Here is a 25,000-nt window from a genome sequence, read left to right on the forward strand (position 1 = left end):
GTCTTCCTCTCTACCTCCTTTCTCTCTCTCTGTCTCTTTCTCTATGTTTCCTTCCTCCTCTACCCCCCACCTCCTCCTCCTCTTCCTCCACCTCTCATCCCCACCTCCTCTTCCTTTTTCTTTTCCTCCTCTTCTCCTCCCCACTTTCTCCGATTTCTATTCCTCCTCCTACTTCTCCTCCTCCTTCTTCTCCTCCTCTTCTTCCTACTCCTTTTCCTCCTCTTCTTCGTCCTCTCCGTCTCCCTTCTCCTCTTCCTCCCCTCCTCCTCCTCCCCCCTCCTCCTTCTCCTCCTCCTCCGCCATCCCCGGCCATTCTCTCTCTCACTCACCTTCACTTCCTTCTCCGTCTTCGTCCTCCCTCCTTCAAGTCTCCGTTTCTTTTTTCCTTCTTCAGTTCTCCATTCAGTTCGCCTGTTCTGGTGCCTGACGCCCTTGCCCTTGCCCTTCGGGGGGACAGATACGGAAAGAAGATAGATCAATGTTTTATTGTTTAGCAACACGGCGGGTTTGTTGTCGTCGGCGGACGACAAAAAAAAAAAAAAAAAAAAAAAAAAATAGGGATGAGGAAGGTGCACGGTAGGGGTCGCTTATTTGCATAGATTTGCCCCCCCCCCCGAACCCGGAAGTGGGGGGTCTCTGATACTCGACTTACAGATAATGACTCAGTTTCGAAGCTTTGAAACTTGACTTGCGAATGAATAATGACTTAGTTCCGAAGCTTTTTTACAAATGATTACTTTGTTTCGAAGATTTGTACGGATAGTGACTCAGTTTTGAATTTTTCAACATCGACTTATGAATTAATAATGACTCAGTTTCGAAGCTTTGAAACTCGAACTACGAATGAATAATGATTCAGTATCGAACCTTTCAAATTCGATTTGCTAAAAATTACTTAGTTTCGAAGGAGCTTTGAAACCCCGCTTGTAAATGAATAATGACCCATTTTCGAACCTTTGAAACAATTTTCGAATAATGACTCTGTTACAAAGCTTTGAAACTCGACTAACGAATGAATAATGACTCAGTACCTTAGCTTTCAAATTCAACTTTCAAATGAATGGTGGCTAGATTTTGAATATTTGAACTTCGAGTTAATCACCTTAAATAGAGCGTGTGTGTGTTTAGAAGTGTATCTTTTAACATTTAGTGATATACCTTCGTAATAGAGATAAGGAGCTGATACCAGGAGTTATTTATCCACTGCTGTATCCATCACCACCTTAACTCTAAGTCCTTGGATTGACAGACTGTGAAATGAAGTAGAAACAAACGCTCCACGTATGCGTACGCAACGTTTCAGTTTCCGAATATGCTTCTATCGAGGTATTCCTAATAGTCTCGATCGTGTTTGCGAGGAATTAAAATAGAAAAAGTTATTGTGTTTCATAAGATGAAAATGCAGACCTACAAACATAAATGCATACACAAACATACACACAATCGAACACACACACACACACACACACACACACACACGAAATACAACGAGGACAAGTTAGACTACAAGAGAGAAAAAATGAAGACATTAACGGAAACATGAAAAATTCATGAAAAGTCTTGGAATGGTGTTTATGCATTTATCTTTTTCATGGGAAGGATTTTAGTTCCTGTTTACAATCGTTCTATTGGGAGGTGGTTTTGGTGCATTCTGTTATTATTCGCAGTGTTTTGTTGTGTACAGTTTGTGAGGCGTCTATGATTTTCTGTTGGATGGAAACCATATTGCGGGAGCATGTCGAGTGTAATTCTTAAGAACTGATTGTAGACTGATTATGGTGTCCTTTTGCTGTCTAAAGCCCGCATTTGCGACTGACTTTATTTTAATTATTTTCTTGTTGATGTACTGTTAGACCTTTGAAGGTCACACGAGTATCAAAAGAAAATGGCTATAATTTTAGTTTGTTTTTTTTCCAATGGAAGGCTTGGGCCATTTTATTTCACTAATGAGAAACTTTTCGATTTATTGTTATCTGGAGTGAGCATTTCTACTGATGATTTCTTGGCTGAAGTTTCTATTCTTACATTTCTAAACCATTGTTCTAGTTTGTCTAAATAAGCTTGAGTGTTCTCAGGGACTAGTTGCTGCACAGGGTTATTATCGTCACGTCGTTTGTGTAAATGGGTGTTTAGATGTTGCGTTCTTGGTGTATTGTTGGAATATCGCCTATGGAGAGGCTGAATAGCATAGCTGAGAACATTACTCCTTGGCTCCACTGTTCAACCTTTCAATCCTGGAAATTCTTTTTATTTTTCGTTCCTCTGCCCTGTATGCCAGCTAAGAAGTTTGGCACTTTCTTGCCGTTGTAACGAATACCTATCCACGATCTTTTCCAAAGCACATGTCTAGGAACTTTACCAAATGACTTGCTACCTGTAAAAACCATACCAACTGTTTTTTTCCTTTTATCTTCTTCGCAGGGCAGTGCCTCAACCTGAACTGCGCCCTCCTTCTGAGCCTCATCCTTAGACGGTCCATGACTCGGCTGAGGAACAGCAGGCTGGGCCAATACTTCCCGTGCGACAGCCACGTCCATTTTCACAAGACGGCTGGATGGGCCGTTTTCTTCTTCTCCATCTTCCACACCATCTTTCACCTGGCCAACTTCGGTGAGGCGCAGTCGTAGGATGATTTAGTTCGTACCCTTTTCGATATCATTTATTCGTTCTTATTTTCATTATGTACTTATTTAATTCCTATTCTATTTCCATATATTTATTTTTAACTCTTTATTTATTTATTTGTTTATTTACTTTTATACTACGATGTAAACTATGCAGGTGTTTGCCGGATATAGGTATGATTTATAATGTGATCGCTTTCTCTGATGTATAGGATAACTTTCATTCCTGGAGTTTACCCCCAACCCCATGTCGGTTAAATATAACCGCCCAGATGATAGCCAGAACAAAATCTGTAAAGGCATACTCTGGAAATAATAGTTTATATATATATATATATATATATATATATATATACATATGTATATATATATATATATATATATATATACATATAGTGTGTGTGTGTGTGTGTGTGTTTACGCATATATGAGCGCGTATATAGACTTTTTTGTGTGTGTGAATCTATTTGCATAGTTATAACACAGGATAAGAGCTGTGCTCGTGGGGTACCGTCTTTGTCCCTCTATTGGTCAAACTTAGGAACTAGACAGCAATAGCCTTCTGCGATCTAGGGTGAATGCTATAGTGTCCCCAGAAATGCCTGTTTCTGTGTAACAGACCTATAAAGATTCTTAAGTTAAACCATTATGGTCATCTGTCGATTCTTGGTCCTGCTAGGCAATTGCCGACAAATTGATGAGAGTAGACCCTACGTGAGGATATCTTCATTAAATGTAGAAATTCTGTGTACTTGAAGAGACTTCAACACACGAAACGCTGTACTTTTGATAAAGATTTCATCCTCAAATGGTGTCTGCTCTGACAACTTAAGCCGAGCCTAATTCGAATTAATTCCTAAGCGGCAACAGTGAAAGAGTAAATACAGTCTGACTAATGGGACAAGGTAGTCGGAAAAATCTATGAAACCAAGAAAGTCACGTTTTATAAAAATGTTCTTACCCATCCTTTATTTATCTATTTATTTATTCATTCATTCGTTTATTTATTTAATCATTTATCTATTTTTGTAATAGCATGATGGTAATATTTTTTGATGTTCGCTGGCCGAACGTGTTAGAGCGTCGCTACTTGCGGCGGAGATCGAGGAAACGACAGTTCGACCCTGCCACCAGCGAGTTGGACCGAGGACATGATTCATTAGGTTCCACGCTACAAAGTCCTCTGTGAGGGGCACCGTCATAGCCTCCTGATGAGGGGAGCTCGCGACCTTAAACCGAATAATGATGGCAATAAAAGAGACCTGGGGCCGAATTTATAAAAGATCCTAACACTAATGGTGGAGATTTTACCTTAAATCCCTATGTCGGCGACCTAAATGCTTATATGTCTAGGCATAACCTCGACATTATGGACAGCTGATTTAGGTAAAATCTCCGCCATTTTGAGGATTTATGTCTAGATTTAGGGTTTAGGATCTTTTGTAAATTCGGCCCCTGGCGAACACTTCCGGCCGGAGCGGCCCTGCTCTACACTACGACTGCCACTCAATCAGCCAGCCAATCATAGGCTTTACACGGTGGCCAGGCTAGTGAAGTCATCACAAACTAGCAGACAGCTAAATCGCTCGTCAGCATAGACAATCATATTCCCACAGTCACACATCGTTGCACCCACCCCCAATAGAGGTATATTTGATACAATAAATAATGCATAAAAGACACCGTACATTTTTCAAGGCGGGCTACTTAGCTGACGAGTTTCTCACTGAGAAACGGGGATTGAAGGGAAAGTTAACAAGAACCTTACTAATTTCATGTCCCTCCATCAGATAGACCAGGAAGGAAAAGATGCTTCCTTTTCACCAGTTCCTGGGCCAGAACCATGGATGGAACAAGGGGATGGGAAAGGTGCTGAAGACGATGGAAAAGGAGACCTTGTAGAAACAAAAGACCGTTCATGACCCACACCATGACAATTCCCAAGGTCTGAGGCATGAAGTCACATCAAGTTGAGGTCCTTATAATGGGGAAACCATAGTGAGGGGGTGTTCAAGAGAGACCTTCTGGAAACGAGCGGCTGCCAATAGCCCTCAAGGTATTGACTCCTATGGCATGGGGAGAAGAATCGTTTCGGAACCAAGAACCTTCAGATTATGCAGTTCTCCGTCAAAGGAGTGGGCTAGGTCAAATAGCAGGGATTCACTAGCAGAAAGGAAAGATTCATCTTCAGGTTACCAGCTCCCGGGGCAGGAGGCCAACAGGCAGGACCAGGAGGCCAACAGGCGGAACCAGAAGGCCAACAGGCAGAACCAGGAGGCTAACAGGCAGGACCAGGAGGCCAACAGGCAGGACCAGGAGGCCAACAGGCAGGACCAGGAGGCCAACAGGCAGGACCAGGAGGCCAACAGGCAGGACCAGGAGGCCAACAGGCAGGACCAGGAGGCCAACAGGCGGAACCAGGAGGCCAACAGGCAAGACCAGGAGGCCAACAGTCGGAACCAAAGTGTAGTGGGAAACGTAACACATAATGTAAAGATAAGGCCTAGCAGCAAGAGTTAATTACAGAAAATAATCTTCATTATACCGACTCTCATGGCCTCAGGAGAGTAGTCACTTCGAGAGCAGGTATCTATAAGGTATCCTATCCAATAAGTGGTTAGTGTCCATGTTCTTTGGACCAAAAGTTCTTTACAGGCCCGTTCCCAGAAATAGACACCTCTGGGGATACTGTAGACATCTACCAACTACACAAATTCCCGAGAAAGATGATTCGCTCATATTAAAATTCTAAAATCCAAACCCTTCAGTTTCTAAAAAGACATTGGCCGCTATGCTACTTTAGAATTTAGTTAACCATTTACTGTGACGTTTCTATGTTGTCTGAGGGACTCTTATTCCTGTGTGTGTGTATGTGTATGCGTGTTTATGTATGTCCATGCGTGTGTGTATTAGTAAGTATATACATACGTATGTATATATATATATATATATATATATATATATATATATATATGCTTATGAAGTTGTTCCTGCATGATTTATTATGGTTCCTGAATACTTACATAGATTTATAAGCATATACGTATTTATTTTCAGATTCAAATGTATATAGTCATGTGTATACTTGTATATTATTAAATGACCAACTCTACCGGGATTCGAACCACGGCCCGCGTGTATACGACACAATAACTAAACCACTCAACTGCCCGAGTGGATTTTGGGGAAAGATTACCTCGCTTATAAGAACATAAGAATGGAGGAGGTTGCAAGAGACCATAAGGCCTACACTAAGCAGTCCTATGTCCTTTACCCTGTGTCATCTCCATCCATAAAGTTATTTCATCTTCTCTCAAAACAACCAATTGTTTCAGCACTCACTAAATAACTACGGAATCTATTATATTCGTTAACCACACGTAGCTGCTAAATGGTATCGTCTTGTCTCGCAACCACATGGACTATGGTTCGAATCCTGGTAAAGCTGATCTTTTATTCAATCTATCGAAACGAGTTTAGATATGAATATTCTTTCATGCACAGTATATATAACCATATATGACCATATACACATTAGACTAGAGAATGCCATCTCTGTAGTCAATAGTTAAGCTGGTATTCTATGCATGTGTTCATGGATTTGTTCTGGCAAGGTAGGAAATGTCCTAAGTCACATTTACCCAGTTAAATGCATTAAGGAGACACAGACATAAACAAATAAGATTCCAGCACGAGTTGGTTACTAGTCTCTTGCAGGCCCTTAGGCTACGCGTGACGGCCTGAAGGTGATTTCTTCTCGTCCTGTTCTTCAGCCTTTTAGCCTTTCTCTTTTATAAGGAATGGTATATTCTTCCCCGTCTTTCCTATCGTGTCTGTCACAGCGGCACCACCATCTGGTATGAATAATGTTTGTATCTTGCTTAAACAAGCGTGATTTTTCTTATTATAAGCGTACAGACTCTCCCAGCACTTGATATTTTCATGATCTGACCAATACTACCCACAATTTGATAGGAAATTTCTCTCATGACAAATGCTAGGCTACATTCTTTATTCACTGTAATGTCTCATTCGCAGTTGAATGCTTTCCTATATTAGGTGCGTCGTTTTTATACAAGAGTAAGCTAGATTACGAAAGACTTACTATTCTGTCGCGAAGTGATTTGCTCCTTATGTCCTGTACTTTACTACAAAATTCGACAACTTCAGTCAAACCTAACAAAAGTTTTACAAAATTAATATATACAAATATGAGTAGTAACAGGCATCAGTTAATATGGGGACAGATGGAATCTGAAGACAACAGAGGAGCTGACTTTTCAACCAATGTTTCAACCAATGGTTCAAGGTATGTCTTGAAATCCTTGAAAAAAAGATCAGTGACGAGACGTTGATTGATAAATTTGAATCTTCTTTTGTGTATCTATTTCCCGTCCATATGTCTTGAAATAGAACCTGGTTAATCTCGGATCTTAATTTATGTTTAAGTTTCCCCGCTCTCCTCAAATTGTCATGATGATTAATGAACACGTCAGTTTATGCGACGCATTGTCTTTTGCATTATCCTCCAGATGCTTCCACTTCACAAGGAAGTCGACGATTTTTAAACCTTAATTTCTTAGAAAATCGAAGAAAATCGATAGAAACAATAAAGAGATAGTTGACACACAAGGCTCTCACATACTCGTAAGAGGAGATCATGAAGATTTGAGCTCTGTATCAGTGTGAATGCATGAAAAAACATGGTCTGATTACTTTCCCTCAGTAATTCTTAAGTTAACATAAACGACAGTTTCATACCGTTTAGACTGCCGCTGTCCAGAATATCTCATATTTTAGCAGTGCTTCATGACTAAGTTGCTTTATATATACTTCTGCAAGACATGGCTATTGCTGCATCACCTTATTTCCGTGTCTTTCCTGTGACTACATTTGCTGTCCATTTTGCCTAATTGCTTGTACAGAACAATTGATGATTATGCCCTTCTCTGTTTCCCTTTATTTTCAGCACAATAGGAACTTTATGGGAGCTGTTCATTGAGCTTTTCTTTCTTGAGATTACCTGAGAGGTTTATTGCTTCATGTCTTATTTCTTTTCAGTATACAGACGATCTGCATATATATAAAAAACATGGCATGATTTGAATGTAAGCCTGGTAAACTGAGCTTCAGTAGGACTGTAAGCGGCACTAGTAAAACTGATCTTATCCTAAGAATGTTCTTCTCTTATTGATCTGTCGCTTCCAGACTACGTAAGTGACCAGCTGTATGATATAACAGAAGCTTCTGATAGAAGAGGGGAGCAAGGTGTCGGACCTACGCTGGCCTCTCAGAACCTTCCTTTCTTTGTCTCAAAGACTGACCCATCTTGATGAACCTCTTACTTTCCGTTTTAATTCTTTATCGTCACCGCAAATGTAATCTTTCTCTCTCTCTCTCACACACACACCAAATTCACGTAGCATTCTTTCATGATTAGAGACCAATCTCCATTTAAAGAAAAACGCTGATCACCTTTCTAATTTCTTCTGTCCCTCCGTTCTGGCACTGCCTTCTCCTCTCCTTTACCACCTTCATGACGTCACCTTTCCGCCACGATATTATCCTCGGCGGCAAAATGCACTACTCTCTATCTACTTTCTCTTTCTTTGCATTTTATCAATTATTATGTTCTATTTTCCACACGGATCACCCAACAAACTGTATTTGTCTATCTGTCTGTATATCATAAAGCCTCTCCCTTATGAGGGAGGGGGCCAACTATATTTGTAGCAATCTTAAAGTGTATAATAAACACAAGTTAGCTATTTCCTCACTGAGCTAGGGTAACCACACAAGAGCCCTTATCTATTTTTGCCTGTCCTCGGCCTATTCCTGTGTTGCCCCCTGGTTGTCCCTGGTCGCCACTGGATGTCCCTGGTTATTCCTGGTTAATACTGGTCGCCCCTGGTTGCCCCCTGGTTGTCCCTGGTCGCCCCTGGATGCCCCTAGTTATCCCTGGTTAATCTTGGTCGCCCCTGGTTGCCCCCTGATTGGTTCTGGTTGCCCCTGGTTGTCCCTGTTCACCCCTGGTCGTCCCTGGTCGTCTCTGGTTGATCCTGGTTGTCCCTGGTCGTTCCTGGTTGCCCTTGGTTGCCCCTGGTCGCCCCTGGTTGCCCCTATTTTCCCCTGGTTGCCCCTGGTTGCCCCTGGATGCCCTTAGTTTACCCTGGTTGTCCCTGTCACCAGTGGTTGCCCCTGTCACCTTTGGTTCCCCCTGGTTACCCCTAGTTATCCCTTTTTGCCCCCTGGCGCCTTTGGTTGATCCTTGTCGTTCCCGGTTGCCCCTAGTCGTCCCTGGTTGTCCCTGGTTGCCCCACATAGCTTGCTGCACCTTTGATATGCATCTGGTAATGACTTCAACCCCTGACTCAGGTTTGGTCTGACCTGGGACAGAATGCACCCTTTTCATCGCTGTAAATAAATATTACCATGCTATGCTATGCCATTATATGCTATATTATGCTTTGCGAGGTTTTGATAAGCCCCTGACCCTTTCCTAAACGTAGTGTAGAGCCACTGTCAGAAGGCGTAGTCTTCACACAAGCGAAAAGAGGTCGACATTTTCTCACTGATTTTCAGAGTGACAAAATTTTGGTGATGGAGAAAGGTCAATGATTTTTTTTTTTTTTTTCGTTAGTGTGAAGCCTACTCTTGATGCGTACATTGCTGTAGTATCATTACCACTGTTTGCCCAAGGCTGACCTTGGTTGAAAGGGTCTCACTTAGTCCTTACTACTGCTGTCTTTGAGGCTGTATACATGTGGTTTAAAGGGGGGAAATTTTGTTGCTCAGACAGTTTTGGCTGGTTGCTTTTGCAAAGCCTCTCACACTTGTGTGTTACAGAATGTTTGGGTTCATCAGTCACGATGGAAGTGTTGATAAGCTATAATAATCATATTTAATGAGCTTTGCATATGAATACTGCTTTTAGTTCTTTATATCACAGCCATGCTCATCCTCACCCAGCCTGTATCTTGTTTGAATTTGTATATTGAAATTGTGCAGAACATTCATCTCTTTCGCTGCTTCTCGGCCTATACGTTGATTAAGCCATCACTGTTATATATGCACTATCTGGCTGTACCTAATGAATAGCTAGCGCTACAGCACCCAGCTTGTATAATCAACACCACTGTTTCTCACCTTATACGTTGATTAAGCTATCATTGTTATCTTTGCATTACCTTCCTCACATCTCAGCTGCCTCAAATTCTACTCCGGAAGTACCCATAAGACATTCTTTTAGTGCACCTGTCCATGCATCTAGAGGGTTTGCCCCAAGATAGTTATTATTATCACTATAGTTATAAGTTGCCCAAGGGTAACCTCCATCCACTTTGGCCGTTGAAAGAAAGGAAGAACATCACGCAGTGGTAGCGAGGAACAAATACGCAGGAAGAAGACAGGAAAAAGACAGAATCGAAGTCATAAAAACAATAGAAATTTAACGTATAAAACTTAAATAAATCTGACTTATCATCTAACCCATCACTTAACACGATTAGATGTTTCCGAAATAAGATACATCAAAAAACAATCAGAGACTGCGAGATCATCGTATCACCAACTAACAATTATCATATCATTCACTGTGTTTTAACAATAAGAAAGTCACCAGGTGCAGCAACACAACAACATCAAGACACCACTGCGCCCTGAGCAACCGATTTCGGTGAAATAATCTAGCTAGAAATTCAAGTGAGCTTTCCAAGATCTTCCCTGCCGCTGACTTGAAATTGTGTATATTATATGCAACACACGTTCCCTTGTTCGACAGGTCCCACAATCTGATCGAATTTGGCATAAAACAGTACTGGAACCGACCAATGCGACATCTGATCTGTTGCAAAAAGATTGAGTACAAGTAGGAGGCAAGCCGAGTGCTCCTCCTGTCAAGTACAAAACCATCGGGAACTGAAGCATTCAGCGCGTGGGGCTGATTGGCACAAGTCTAGTAAAACATGCAAACACCACTGACATCACGACGATGACTAAGACCCCGTTATCGCCTCACCGCCACGGTGGAAGTTCGTAGAGGAGAGAACCCTGTCAATCAAGCGGAGATGGAACGTAGGCATAGATGACCACACAGGAGGACAACACCCAAAGACCAGAAGAATGAGAGAACGAGAGGAACTAACGGATATCGACTTATCCCCAGTAAGCTTTACTCATTATGCTTAACTTTTGTGAGTCAGAACAAGGAAGACAATGAGCTGAGAGGCGTCCGCATATGTGAGTTGACACTCCTCATCCTTACTTGGGTGTTATCACGACGAGTGGACAGCGGCTTGCTGCATCCGGTAATAAATCAGTTCAGAATCATGCCAGTAGCCCACGATAAGTGTCTGCACAGATGATGGCATCATGGGACTATTTGACAAAGAACATATCCTTGAGGTCTGCAAAGAAACCCATGATATGTGAGTACAAGACTGCAAGCGTGACGCGATTTGATAGGTCTCGGGTTAGACGCAACGTCTCGACAGCAGAGCAGCGACAAATAAAGATGAAACACGTCAAATGCAAACATTAACGAGGTCTAGGAGATTGCTAAAGGTCTGGGAAACCAGGACGTCAGTCCGAGGATTAAACGAAGAAGAAAAAGTCCACAGGAACTAGTAAGGAAGAGCAGAACTAAAAGGTTATACCTGGAGAAGCCTCCACACCTGGTCAAGTGTGTCTATATAAGTACACGCCCGTTGTACATGTCCAGACCACCACATTCCCTTGCTGTCTTTCCTGGAAAGTTCTACTATCCAGCTAACCTAATTCCTCACTGTTTTTCATCGGTAGCCTGCTCCCAAGGCTCACAGACTTTAGAGCTCTTTCTTCTGAAGATTGTTGATATTTTGTCTTTACTTAAAGTCATTCCTCCCAGTTCCAACATTTTTTCCTACTTCTACTATCTTTCTGTTACACATACTTCCCCATTTGTCCAAGTGCCAATTCTGCTTGTGTAGGTTATCTTTTCTTCTTCTTTTTTGTAAACTTATATTCGAGTTACTTTTTTTGCCAATTAACTTTGTTCCTACGCTGGAATCCTTTTCCGGCACATTTTCGACTAAAGTAGTTATCATTTCATTTTCTTTTGCACACACTTTTTCCCAACACGATTACTTATAGAATTTGTCTCACAACTTCTTCCGAGACACTCTCTTTCTGCTACATTTTTATCAGTTAATGAAACATCAAACAGGTATGGACAAGAGTATATGAATTTTAAGGAGCGTGCGGGTTGACTGATCAAGTGAAAACGTACTGGAAGTATTAAGTTTACCTCAATCAGCTGCCGATTTTTTCTGAATATGACAGCTGTTCAAAGAGCATCGAGAAAACATGTAAGTACATACACGTTTGAACACACACGGTTTAGTACAATGAAGAGCTCTTCAGGCATTACTGTTCTATTTCCATTATCTCGTGACGCACAAGGTGTTGTCTGCCGTGTTGTCACGTACTGAATCAAAACATTCAGCATATACCAGAAGCTGTCTACTATTCCGAGTATGCTAACATGGAATATTCTAAATGCATATTAATTTTTTCATTAAATGGTAGGGGATATGAGTAATTGTTATACATGTAAAGAAAATAAGAGACTTGTTAAACGATGTGGCATCTCAGGTCAGGCGACGCTGCCCCGGCTCCCGACCTAGGAATTTCCGTGGGGTTGGGGGGTATAGTAATTACATAAGAGAAGCTGAGTGCGGGTCTTCGGGCCATTTGCAGTCTCATTAATTATACCGGTCATACATGCAAATATAAATAAAACGGTGTCTCCCCCGTTTTCTTTGAAAATGGTTTAGACGTGGCAACGCTGCTGGTTTTGCCGGCCACATCCTATGGGTCACCAGATAATGGAAGAGGTATACCTGAGTTTCCGTGTTCACGTCGTTACTGTCCCTCTTAAGTAAGGGTAAAGGGTTTGTGTGTGTGTGTGTGTGTGTGTGTGTGTGTGTGTGTGTGTGTGTGTGTGTGTGTGTGTGTGTGTGTGTGTGTGTGTGTGTGTGTGTGTGTGTGTGTGTGTAAACTTACAGCAGTTCCCATAGATCAGACAGTGGGCTCTGTGAACTCTCATCCCAGAGGGTAATAGCAGTCGACCACAAGTCCAACATATCATCTATGACTATGATTAATCACACACACACACACACACACACACACACACACACACACACACACACACACACACACACACACACACACACACACACACACACACACACACACACACACACACACACACACACACACTCACACACACACACACACACACACACACACACACACACACACACACACACACACACACACACACACACACACACACACACACACACCTCCTTTTACCTGCCTGTGGATAGTAGCTCTTTTTGCCCTTAAATGTAGCCCACTTTCATTCTTGCCTATGAAATGTTGTTCTCCGAATGCAAAAACTTAGAGACTTTTGGAGACGACGAACGGAGAGGAAGATGCGGAGGGAGCCACTGATACAGAGACACGAGAGGGTCATGTAACAAATATAAGAGAAGAAGGAGCATCCAAGTAAGTATCTAAATTGGTAGAAAAAGTACTAACCATAGCTTTATTGGCAGTTTGATATCAGGACACTATTTGAACTTTCTGTTGTTGTGTTTATGACAAGTACACTTTTATTTAGACATTCTTGTCTCATGTGCAACTTATCTTGAGCATGGTGACTGTTGTTTGCACCGTTATGCTTAAGCGACACACGTACTCATTTAGACTATGACTAAGCCTAAACTGGCCACCAATTTCTTCCGAACACGTCGCAGTACCTTTGGTGCACCTATTTGCCACTTCCCTCTGATTTGCTTAGTGTATCATCATGCCTCTTATATACTCCAGACTTGAGCTTGTATGCCTGTTACCACAACCGTGACTCCCTGTCACCCTGTAGACGTCATTTCATGACCTTTCTCTACATATCTTTTTACGTCAAATGAAGCACCCAGAAACAGAGGGGGGCATCCTAGCCAAAGTATAGTTTTTGAGAAAAACTTTTTTTTTTTTCATTTTGTCGTATTATCCGTGCTTGACTCAAAACCAGTATAAGTGGCCTGGATGCCCCTCTGTTTCTGGTCGCCTCAGATCAGTTCACTGTCTGCCTTGGTGACTCAGGGAGAACATGGCCCCGTGTCTCCTTTGTGCTTGGGTGTCGATAGGTTCCCCGAGTGTCGTGCGGACTCTCAAGGGAAAACCAGAAAACAACCCAGGAATGGCTTTCTCATCTTCCGAACTAGTAACAAATCTGGTTTCTAAACCACTAAACAGGTTTTATTCTACGCTTTGTAGACGAATACACTGTGTAGTTGAATTGTACTGTATATTAAGAACGTGTGTGGAGAAAAGTATGGCATTATACATCTCTAATACGATTATTTTTTCTTCCTTCCTTCCTTATTCCATCCCTTACCCTCCCAAAATTGATCATTTTTCTCAAACGTGGTTACACACCTCACCAATACTCAACCTCAATACTTGACACGTTAACCGTGACTGACAAACATCATTAAAAATTAACCTTCACATCAACCCTAAAACGGCTACACGCCTCGCCACATATTTAACATCGATACTTGACACGCTAATGATGATTTACAAAAAACACAATAAAAATCTCAACCTCCACATCAATCCTAAAATACTTTATTTGTATGCCCCTTACCTTGTTCCTCATATTCCTTGGTACAACTTTTCTCAAACCCATCAAACCCATTTCCTCCCCGAAACCCTGACCTTACAGTGAATCTTAGCGAGCACACTGGCATCGGGCTTCAGAGCTACTTGTGGGACACGAGGCTTGGCATCGGTTGGGTGAATGGATGGGCCAACCCTACTGGAGTGGTGCTTCTGGTCATACTCGCTGTCATCGTTGCCTTCAGCCATCGGATCGTCAGGAAATCAGGCTATTTTGAGGTTAGTATTGACGATACGTTAGAATCTTATGGTCGAAATTCCCCCTTGCACTTCTGTTGTTAGAAAATCAAGCTATTTTGGGGTTAGTATTTACGATACGTTAGAATCTTATGGTCGTTATTCCCCCTTGCAATTCTATTGTTAGAAAATCAAGCTATTTTGGGGTTAGTATTTACGATACGTTAAATTCTTATGGTCGTTATTCCCCCTTGCAATTCTATTATTAGAAAATCAAGCTATTTTGGGGTTAGTATTTACGATACGTTAGAATCTTATGGTCGTTATTCCCCCTTGCAATTCTATTATTAGAAAATCAAGCTATTTTGGGGTTAGTATTTACGATACGTTAGAATCTTATGGTCGTTATTCCCCCTTGCAATTCTATTGTTAGAAAATCAAGCTATTTTGAGGTCAGTATTTACGGTGTGGTATAATCTTAAGGTCGTTATTTCCCCTTACAATTCTGTCGTTAGAAAATCAGGCTGTTTTGAAGTTAGTAGAGTTTACGATACTTTATAATCTTAAGGTCGTTACTCCCCCTTGCAATTCTATTGTTAGAAAATCAGGCTATTTTGAGGTCAGTATTTACGATGTGGTATAATTTTAAGGTCGTTATTCTCTCCTTGCAATTTTATCGTCAGGAAATCAGTCTATTTTAAGGTCAGTATTTACGATGTGGTATATTCTTAAGGTCGTTATTCCCCCTTGAATTTGTATCGTTAGAAAAATCAGACACTTTTGAGGTCAGTAAAGTCTACAATGTGGTATAATTCTAAGGTCATTGTTGCCCTCAGCTATCGGACCGTCAGCAAATCAGGCTAGTTTGAAGTCAGTATATTTTACGATGTGGCTATATCTTAAAGGTCATTGTTGCCTTTAGCCGTGAAATCGTTAAAAAATCAGATTATTTTGAGGTCAATATGGTTTTAAGGTGATTCTCGTGTTAACGTAATCATGTAAGGAATAGAGATTTTTCCCAATTGGATAAAATCATCACTAGAATAACATTTTCAAGGGTAACGACATTCCTAAAGGAGTCATCACACTGGGCTATTTTTCCTTCAACATCCTACTTCCAATCACCGTTTGAATAACTAGAATATGACTTCGATTACAGAAATCTAGACTTCACCAAGAACATTTCAAAAGTATGTCTAACATTCGTATAGGTCTATAATCTCTTAGTTCACCATTCATCTTTGTAATATAGGACGGAAATATAATTTGATATTTGGAGATTTGAAAAATAAGATATTGTCACCGAAGTCGTTTTTACTCAAACGAACTCGCAACGGTCGGCGCTGGTGAAGCCCGTGGAAGCCCAGTGTGATACCCCTTTACCGGGTTAATCAAGCATCTTAGAGTATCAGCAGCCACGAGTGAAAACATTATATTCATTGACGGATTCACCGTTTTTTGTCTGTAGACAGACACGAATATCTTGCTGGTTTGTCTGCAGACAAAGCCGGCGAGTCATCCATCATCGAATAATATGCTCGGTCGTGTCGGTAAATGCTGTGTAATGTGGATGGAGATTTAGTCTACAAAAGATCCTGAAGTGAAAAGATACTCCCCAGTGTGTCAAAAAAGACACTTGTCGAGGCTGCGCATGCGCCAGAAATGGGACTGGGACAACTGGCTGTGGCCTCCTTGTCGTTGGTTAACTGGCCGCGGGAAACTTGCCACAGCCAGTACCTAGGCTGTGTATATAGGACATGATTATCTTGATGATTCACTCAGGATAGGTTAGGTTAGGTTTGGTTAATTTTACCAAATAAAATTTACCAACACTTCTGCTAACAACATAACTGTTCACAGATTTTTGCACATACAAGTTGAATGTAGACGTGCCCTTGATATCACGTCGGGCCCTGCCAAAAAAATCGAATAAACCTTTACTCTCGGACAGGGGTCAGCGTGTCCGCATTCTGCCGGGTTCTGACGGATTGGGAAAACCGATCGGGTCACAGATTTTTAGTTATAGAGATAACTTTTATTATTTTAAGATAAAGTTCTTTATAAAGAAATTCAATCCTATTGTTTTATCAAAGTTTTATAAGTTTTGTCAATAAAAAGTGCCAAATGGCTGCGAGTTGGCTGCTAAATTTGGTCGCCAGTAGGCCCCGGGAAGCTGTCCTATACCAGGCAGAAATGCCTCTTAATTAACCGATGCCACTTTAAACAAACATTCATGTGTGACAGATCTTCTACTGGACGCACTTGCTGTCCCTGCCGTTCTGGGTACTACTCATACTCCACGGGCGAAACTTCTGGAAGTGGCTCCTCCTCCCGGGCACCGGTTTCCTGCTCGAGGTCATCCTTCGAGTGTCCCAAGTGTGCTCCAAACGAGGCAGAACAATCGTCATGAGCGGGGCCACCCTGCCTTCTAATGTGAGTCTCGACTTCCTTTTCATTCCCTTCAACGTTATTACATTCTCTTACAGATGTTGTTTTGTGTGTGTTTTGGAGCAGTTGCCAGTTGAGTCCTGGCCTGGTGTGGGTCACCCCCCAAGAATCCTTTCAGGTCTAAGACCACTCATAAAACACATAAAAGATCACCTGCCCTTAAAGAAAACAAAATTGTATAGAATGTGTCATCATATTACAAGGGTGCGATTCTCTTATTCTGTCAATAGACATTTATTTATATCTTCTGGCTGTAAGTCTACAAGTGAAACCCCTTATCAAATATACTCTGAACATGCTTCTACTTCTATCCAACTCTAATACAGTTATAATCCTCACCAGACGCATACATTATTATCGTTACTATTTGTAGAGCCTCCTACTCAGAAATCATTTCCTGTGATCGTCTGTGGTCCAGATAGGTAAATTCATTTCTGTAAATCCCCGTCCTCCACACGAGCATCTTTCAGTGTCTGGAGACACAACAGTGAATATTGTTCTCGGTGACTGACTAGTCACCGCCTTTGTCTGCAAAACACAAATCAGTAAAGGATTTAAGTGTTTGTATGTGAACAAAGCCTGTCAATCCGCTATTGAGAAGAACATTCTCGCTCTTGTGAGCAGATACTGGACTATGGATAGTTGTAGGAGGGGGAGAGAAAATGAAAAGATAGCAGTGTATAAACGAGGGCTATTGCCACCGGTCGATTTTAGGGATATTTATTTAGCAGACACTGAATGATGATCATGTGGACGGGGCTTAAGAAAACTCCACAAAACGAACTCTCCTCTTTTTTGCTGTTGCTCTGGTTTTTGTCGTTGATTACCCGGTTTTTCAGTGAAAACTCGAAGCAACAGTTGCTTGATTGTATTACAGCTTTTTCAAATACATTTGGTCCACCTTCTCCTTAACCTTTCCTAATATTCAGTGACCCCCCTCCCCCGACCTCCCTTTCTTTCTCCCTCCCTCGTTCCGCCCGTTCCTCCAGTTCTTATTTAATCTCAGTGGTGTGTATTACGACAATGTACTTGAAAAATCTGTAATAACAAGCAAAACGTCGTAGTAATAAAGCCTCCGTCCTCACTTTGGTTTTTATTTCGACAGAATTGCTTGACTGACTACCCTTTCAGAAATGACAAAGATAGTCACTCGCAATCAGTCCAAGATAACACTCACAATTGCCTATACCCTACACTACAGTGTCTCGGCACATGACTTTCACTGTTGTTATCCCAAGCACCATTTCTGTGATAAACACATTTTTTTTAACCAGATCCCACTTACAATGTTTCGTTTTTAGTTAGTAACTGATATGAGATGAAAAAAAAATCTGCTTGACTGTTTCTGTCCTTTCTGGTTACACCCGTACTTTTATTCATACTAAGTGGTAAAGTTGACTATTTGTCGCCCGGTTGACTAAGTTCAAAAAGTAGCGAATATGTCCTCCTCACTATCTGTTACTGCCCTTTCCTATCACACCCCATCTTACCACCTGTACCCCTAATCTTACTAAGTAAGAATCTTTTGCAGGTGGTAAAGCTGACTATTCGCCGCCCGTCTGACTTTGAGTTCAAAGCTGGTGAATATGTCTTCCTCAACATACCGCGCGTGGCACGCTATGAGTGGCACCCTTTTACCATCTCTTCAGCTCCTGAGCAGGAAGGTAAATCATCTTAGAGACACAAATAGTTTGAGATAATTTCCAGGACGCCTCAAGTTTTCTCTTTATTGTATTTCTCCTCTCACATCCTTATTTCTGTTGCCTTTGCTATTGTTTATTGCTTCAGTCCTGTTCTGGGCCTGGATCTACAAAACAAATTCGAACCCGTAGGATTAATCTTGGATATCTGGGATGATATATTTCAAATTTAGTTTTTGATAAAGTAGCCATAATAAGTTTCCCCATGACATGTACCTCTATATTGCCTTTGTATAAGTATACTGCAGAATATTATATTTGGGATTATGAATAAAAGGAACAGAATTGTAACGTGACAGTAACACTGACTTCTCCCCTGGATCCAAAAAATTAGTATTTGCTGGTTTCTTCTAATGACAGTAAAAGTCACTAGTCACTAGACCAGGAGAGGGCAACCCTTGGTACGAGCTCAAAAACTGGCAAACTGACAACTTTATTTAGGCATGCGAAAACCAAAGCATACCTAATATATATATATACATATATATACATATATATATATATATATGTATATATATATATATATATTATATATTATATATTATATATATATATGTATATATACATATGTATGTATGTATATATCCAACTTCTTTTCTATGAGAGAGGGCCCATTGTCGTATGTAGGCCTCTCATTTTATTCCGTTGGAACACGAGAATATTTTGCATAGAATATTTGACTGATTTGGGCACTCACACTTATAAAGGTTGCCCACCCCTGCAATAGACTCTTAGCCTCACGACTTGTCTGTATAATATTTTCCATTTCATTGTCTTTCATTCGCTGGGACTATGAGGTACTCATCTTAAGGGTGCCTTTCTATCTATTAACCAATCTGAAAAGAATGTAGTGAAACTCATCCTATATGAAAATCTTTCTTCATGCGTTCGTTCTTTGTTGAATGTGGTAGGAGCTACATAAACTAACGTCTGACAATTTTACAGATTATTTTACAGTACACATCCGCGCAGTAGGAGAGTGGACCAAAAGAGCGTATCAGCTTTTCTACGTGGACGAAATTCAGAGGCAACTGCACAGGGAAGACAAACCAAGTAAAGACATTCATACGCAACTGACCACCAAGGAAGAATCGGACATTATCATTACCTTAGACCCTCCTCCCAAAGATGAATCAGACAACTCAAAGGGTAATCGGTATAACGCCAATCTTCGTGAGTTCAATCGTAAAGTGAGCGTCTTCAGCCGTCCGGCTATCTTGGAAGTGGAGCCTGAGTGTAAGGATGTGCCACGAGTGTGCTTAACCCCAACCTTCAAGCCACACCACAATCCAGACACTCTTGTGAGGAAAAAGTCGATTAGTCTTACATCCCTAAGTGTTAAGAACTTGAATTTTGATAACAATGAGCTCACCTTTGACCATTTTGGTCAGTTTACAAACCATGCTTTCGATGGAAGTACTACAAGTATCAATACATCCAATGTGGGATCCACCTTGGGCATTCAACATGTTGGTAATACTTTAACTACTACTTTGGAGGTCAACAGGCAGACTCCAAGTCGAAAATGTTCTGTGGCGTCTATCCAGATGAAGCCTCCAACGGAGTCACTGAAAAAGATTGAGGTAACGTATCTGTATCTACGTCTGAAAACAAGTCAAGTATATTTCCGAGTACAGAATCATTAAAGACAGTAATTTAGTCTCGTTAGTCTAGTCAGTTTAAATTAGGCTTAACAGAAACATAAAATCTTCAAATTTTGTCTGTTGATATGATGCTTTTGTCCATCGACTTGTCTTCCTGCTAGTGAACATTTGTTGAGGTCTTCTCACATGTGTGAGAACTTATTTAACCATTTGTAGTCCAAAAATGTTAAACTTCCTACAGTCATGACTTTATTACCCTATACAATGTTTATCTCTCCAACCCTCCTCATCTTCATCTCTGATGACTTCCTCAGGTTTATGTAGACGGCCCCTATGGTGCCCCATCCACACGGATCTTCAATGTCAGTCATGCTGTTCTTATCGGTGCGGGTATTGGCGTGACACCCTTCGCCTCAATTCTGCAATCTGTCATGTACAGGTTAGCATCAACCAAACATACATACATATATTAAAGGCTTTTCCCCTTACAAGGGAGGTAGCCAAAAAGCAAAGCCATAAAAAAAAACACTCCCACCCATTCTATTCCCAACATGCTCCACTCCCTCAACCCTCTTCCCTCAATCAATCAAACAGGCCTAAAATATTGTTTCAATATGTAATGAACATCTAATATGATCTCAGTTCTGTGGCAGGACGTCTGTCCTCAACATGCAAATTCTTATTCAAAATACCTTCCACAGGTATAGGGCTGCCAAAGCTAAATGCCCCTACTGCAACGTTCCTAGCTGCATTGCACTACCTGCAACACTCAAGAAGCTCAGAAAAGTATGTTGTTTTTCTATTTCTACCTTAGATATTCAATCTGTGTCTGTGTATGCATTACTTGTAAGATGCAGGAAGACCTCACCGGTCATGAAGTCAATACCCCATATGGGATGTTATGGAAGTATCTTAACTTTATTTATTGTGTGACCCTGACAGTTTCTCTTTCTTGAATGTAGGTCAACTTTATCTGGGTTAACCGCGACATGGGAAGCTTTGATTGGTTCTTGGAGCTTCTTGAGGCTCTGGAAAATGAGCAGAAGGTGCCAGGAGCAGCCATGGAAAGGTTCCTTACTCTTCAGCTGTACAAGACGGGGTCCTCGCCCCTCCGTCCTAATCTGCCTTTGGCCAGTTCAATCAGGTCTGGACGACCTGACTGGGATAAGGTAAGGATAACCGTGAAGACGCGCTTTGTACAGATTGGTATGGGGAGACGAGGGGAAGGGAGGGGAACAGGAGACTCTGGAAGAGGAATGACAGCACACCACTCGACCGAGTGCGACTTGCGAAAGACGTAAGTCGAGACCTGTCGAGTGGTGTTTTACTCATCTCCTAATAACCTCTTTCAGAATCTCTCTCCCCTCGTCTTCCTGTAAACATAAATGGTGATGAAGCGAATAACACTGGTCTATATCAGATAGCTGTTTTGTGTTTAAGTGGAATTTAGTGTGAGAAAAAAAGGTGAAGTAAGCTTGGGATGAAATGGGAATGTAATAAGAGAATGTCTATAGGATCTTCATGCTCTATTTTAAATTCTTTGTTTTTCATTCTTTTTGCGATCTGGTGAAGGTTTTCTTCTAATGGTAGAGTGAAATGATTCATTTATTCGGTTTAACTTTATGGAACCTTCTTTGGAACCTTCTTTGGAGGAGTTTCTAGAGTCGGGAATCTAATGTAGTATGCCCTTATTACGAACTTGCGAACTCGTTCCGCCACCTGGCATCCTCGAACAGGCTCCACTCCTGACTATTCACTCCAAGTAACGATACCCTAAGCCATTCTGCCAGTTGGCATCCCTCTCCTAAGCAAAATTGTGATGGCATTTAGTCACCTAAAGTGGTTGTAATCCTTACTATTTGTGCTTGCCCTCTATCACCGTACAGAATAGACCACACTACCTCACTCATGGTAATTTACTTTACGTTAGGAGCCCGGTTTTAGACATTGCAAACAAAACTATAATTGGAGAGCCACAGACAGGGTGATATGAATTAGAAACAAAAAGTTATATTTCTTCTACGTTTTATTGGGTTTTGAATATCTATTTGACCGTGTTACCACAGTAAGAAAAGGATGTACGACATATTTCAGCCTAATAAATTAAATATACCAAATCACACGAATCATAGTTAAATTTATGGTACTGTAAGGTAAATAAAATCAGTCTGTCTTTTGGGCCATCATCATAGTCGAAAAATATGAAAGTATGAGCTGAATTCAGATGAGACTGATCTACTATGCCATTCCAGTACTAGAGGAATTTCATCTAATTTATTTGTTTATCAGGTCTTTACTTCCTGGGGTTGAATGTTAAAGCTTGGTGTTTGCTTCTGATGTTGAGATTTAACTGCTGTTTTTTTCATCCTTTTGCAGTTATTCCAAGCTATACGCGAGGAAAAGGCGGGAAAAATATCAGTCTTCTACTGTGGACCTCCAGCTTTGGCGGCAGTTCTCAGGAAGAAATGTATACAATATGAATTTGGATTCATCAGAGAGATGTTTTAGTACGACACGCCTCCACGCATCAAGCCAATCAACACTATGTCCATGACTATTCGTAATTGATGACATCATAGATGTACGGTAGTATACTACCCTGATAGTACCCTTGGATCTAGACTTTCCTTTACCTTGTTTAATGTGTCTCCTTTCCTTTTCTCTCGAAGTCACTTCTTATGAAAGGAAACACCTTCATGAGAAGATTCTAGAACACAGAAGAAGAAGGAGAAGAAGAAGAAGAAGAAGAAGGGGAAGAAGAAGGAGAAGAAGGAAAAGAAATCGCTCTCAGTGATCATGAAAGGAAATACCTTCATTGGAACCTTCTAAAACAAAGAGTAAGAATAAGGAGAGGAAAGATTCTGCAGAACTTTTGGTTTATTGGTGATTGTGATGATGCTCAGAAGGTGTTTTCATGCTCTGAGAGTAATCATCTATGATGACCAATATCACAAAAATCATTATAATGATGATGATGATAAAAGTGAAGATTATGATGAGAAGGCGGAGGAGAAGGTGGATGGTGATGCTAGTGTTGATGGTTACGATTAGGATGATAAATGGTTATATGTATTCTTTTCACTATTATGGAAATAACTTTTCATATCATTTCATTGGTGATGTTTTCATTACCAGTAATTTTTTTTTCTTAATTATTACATTTATTATGTATGGTTTCTTTTTCTATTACTATCTTTTATTACTATCATTATTGTGATTGTCATTATTATTGTATATCTCACTGTTTTCACTGATACTGTAAGCATTGTAGTGATCTTATTATGACAGCTATTAATGATGTCATTGTTAATACAATCATTGTTAAATTGCCGTCACAGATATCGTTATCAATACCAGCAGTCATTAATACTGCTTTATATAAATTTATTTCTATTTTATTTTTATTTCATTTTATTTTATTTTATCTTGTTTTTTCTATTTTATCTTATTTTATTTTATTAATTTTTATTTTATCTTATTTATTTCATTCTATATCTTAATTATATATTTTTATTCTATTATATTCTATCTTATCCTATCCTATATTATTCTATTTTGGTCTCTACAACATTTGAGCTTGTATAGAGAAAAATATTCATATGCTTTTGTAGATAATGCAGCCATTATTATTATTAGCACCATTTGCATTATCATTATCATCATTACGATAATAACAGTGAAACGATGTGTGTGATAGTGGAACAGAAAAGCATAAGAAAAGCACTGTGAACATGAGGTTGATTTGCAAAGAGACTAAAACCTTTACCTCCAGACTGAGCTAATGTTTTGGGACACAAGTAGAAGGTTGACGTGTGAAAAGGGACTTGACCCTATGTTGTGCTGTTTATGTCAAAGCAGAAAAGGCCTTCGTCGATCTGTCAAGACACAAAAAGAAAAGTGAATTGGAGGATAAGGGGATAAGAGACGTTTTCTGTGTGATACCCTGTGGTGCAGGACCTTGGAGGCTTCTGCAAGACCCAGACTACGAGTTGTTCCTTGTAATTGTGCAAAGAAAACACACAGAACGTCTCCATCTTTGAACCAACCACATATCATAAAACCATTCACTAAGAAAACTGGATATAAATCTTCAAATGTGATGTACCACCAGGAGGCAATTCCTGTACTTTCGTTGTTGTGATAAAACTATAAAAGCACGAAGTAAAGGATCGTTCCACTGTAAGATGATAACTATTTATACAGTATCTATCATTGATTCATGTCCTATACTTCATTCATAATGTATGTAATCAAAAGTCTTCCTTAATATGTATCAACAGTCATGCCTTTGCTTCTGTCAGCGAGATTTGCAGAAGAATGTATGTTTTAATGCATTTCTTTGACGCTGTGATGTAGAATATGAGACTATTTATACTATTTATGTTCTCAGCTTCACAGAATATTTGCAGGACTGTTTCCATGTATAGTTTCACTACTATTTATATGTATGTATTTATGTGTGAAATATATATTTAAGTCTGATCCAAGAACGCAAAACTAAGTAAGTATGACATTTCTATGTGCCATGAATATATTTGTGTAGTTCATGAAATGTACTTAACTTTATTAATTATTTACAAAATTATTCAGCTGGAATTATATTTATAACCTCTCATTCAAGGACCTGCGTACAAATCTGAGGCGAGGAATATAGAATGATGTGAAATATAAAACAAAAAGCACAGATACATACACATACTTGTAATGCGCACACACACAC

General features: G+C 40.4%; 1 protein-coding gene across 3 annotated transcripts in view; it reads left to right on the forward strand.

The window, feature by feature from the left end:
* Nucleotides 1-24,866, forward strand: part of LOC143036901 (NADPH oxidase 5-like) — a 134,876-nt gene extending 110,010 nt beyond the window's left edge. For all 3 annotated transcript variants that reach the window (XM_076204842.1, XM_076204844.1, XM_076204843.1), the window contains exons 4-12: nucleotides 2,422-2,610; nucleotides 14,398-14,570; nucleotides 16,773-16,961; nucleotides 18,508-18,640; nucleotides 19,622-20,259; nucleotides 20,595-20,719; nucleotides 20,982-21,066; nucleotides 21,243-21,449; nucleotides 22,657-24,866. In XM_076204842.1, coding sequence (XP_076060957.1) covers nucleotides 2,422-2,610; nucleotides 14,398-14,570; nucleotides 16,773-16,961; nucleotides 18,508-18,640; nucleotides 19,622-20,259; nucleotides 20,595-20,719; nucleotides 20,982-21,066; nucleotides 21,243-21,449; nucleotides 22,657-22,788 — 1,871 coding nt within the window. In that variant the 3' untranslated portion in view covers nucleotides 22,789-24,866. The remainder of the gene's footprint in view (nucleotides 1-2,421; nucleotides 2,611-14,397; nucleotides 14,571-16,772; nucleotides 16,962-18,507; nucleotides 18,641-19,621; nucleotides 20,260-20,594; nucleotides 20,720-20,981; nucleotides 21,067-21,242; nucleotides 21,450-22,656) is intronic.
* The last annotated feature ends 134 nt before the right edge of the window (nucleotides 24,867-25,000 follow it).

This window comes from Oratosquilla oratoria, chromosome 21, assembly GCF_046742065.1.
Source record: "Oratosquilla oratoria isolate Oo_2021 chromosome 21, ASM4674206v1, whole genome shotgun sequence".
NCBI classification, from domain to species: domain Eukaryota; kingdom Metazoa; phylum Arthropoda; class Malacostraca; order Stomatopoda; family Squillidae; genus Oratosquilla; species Oratosquilla oratoria.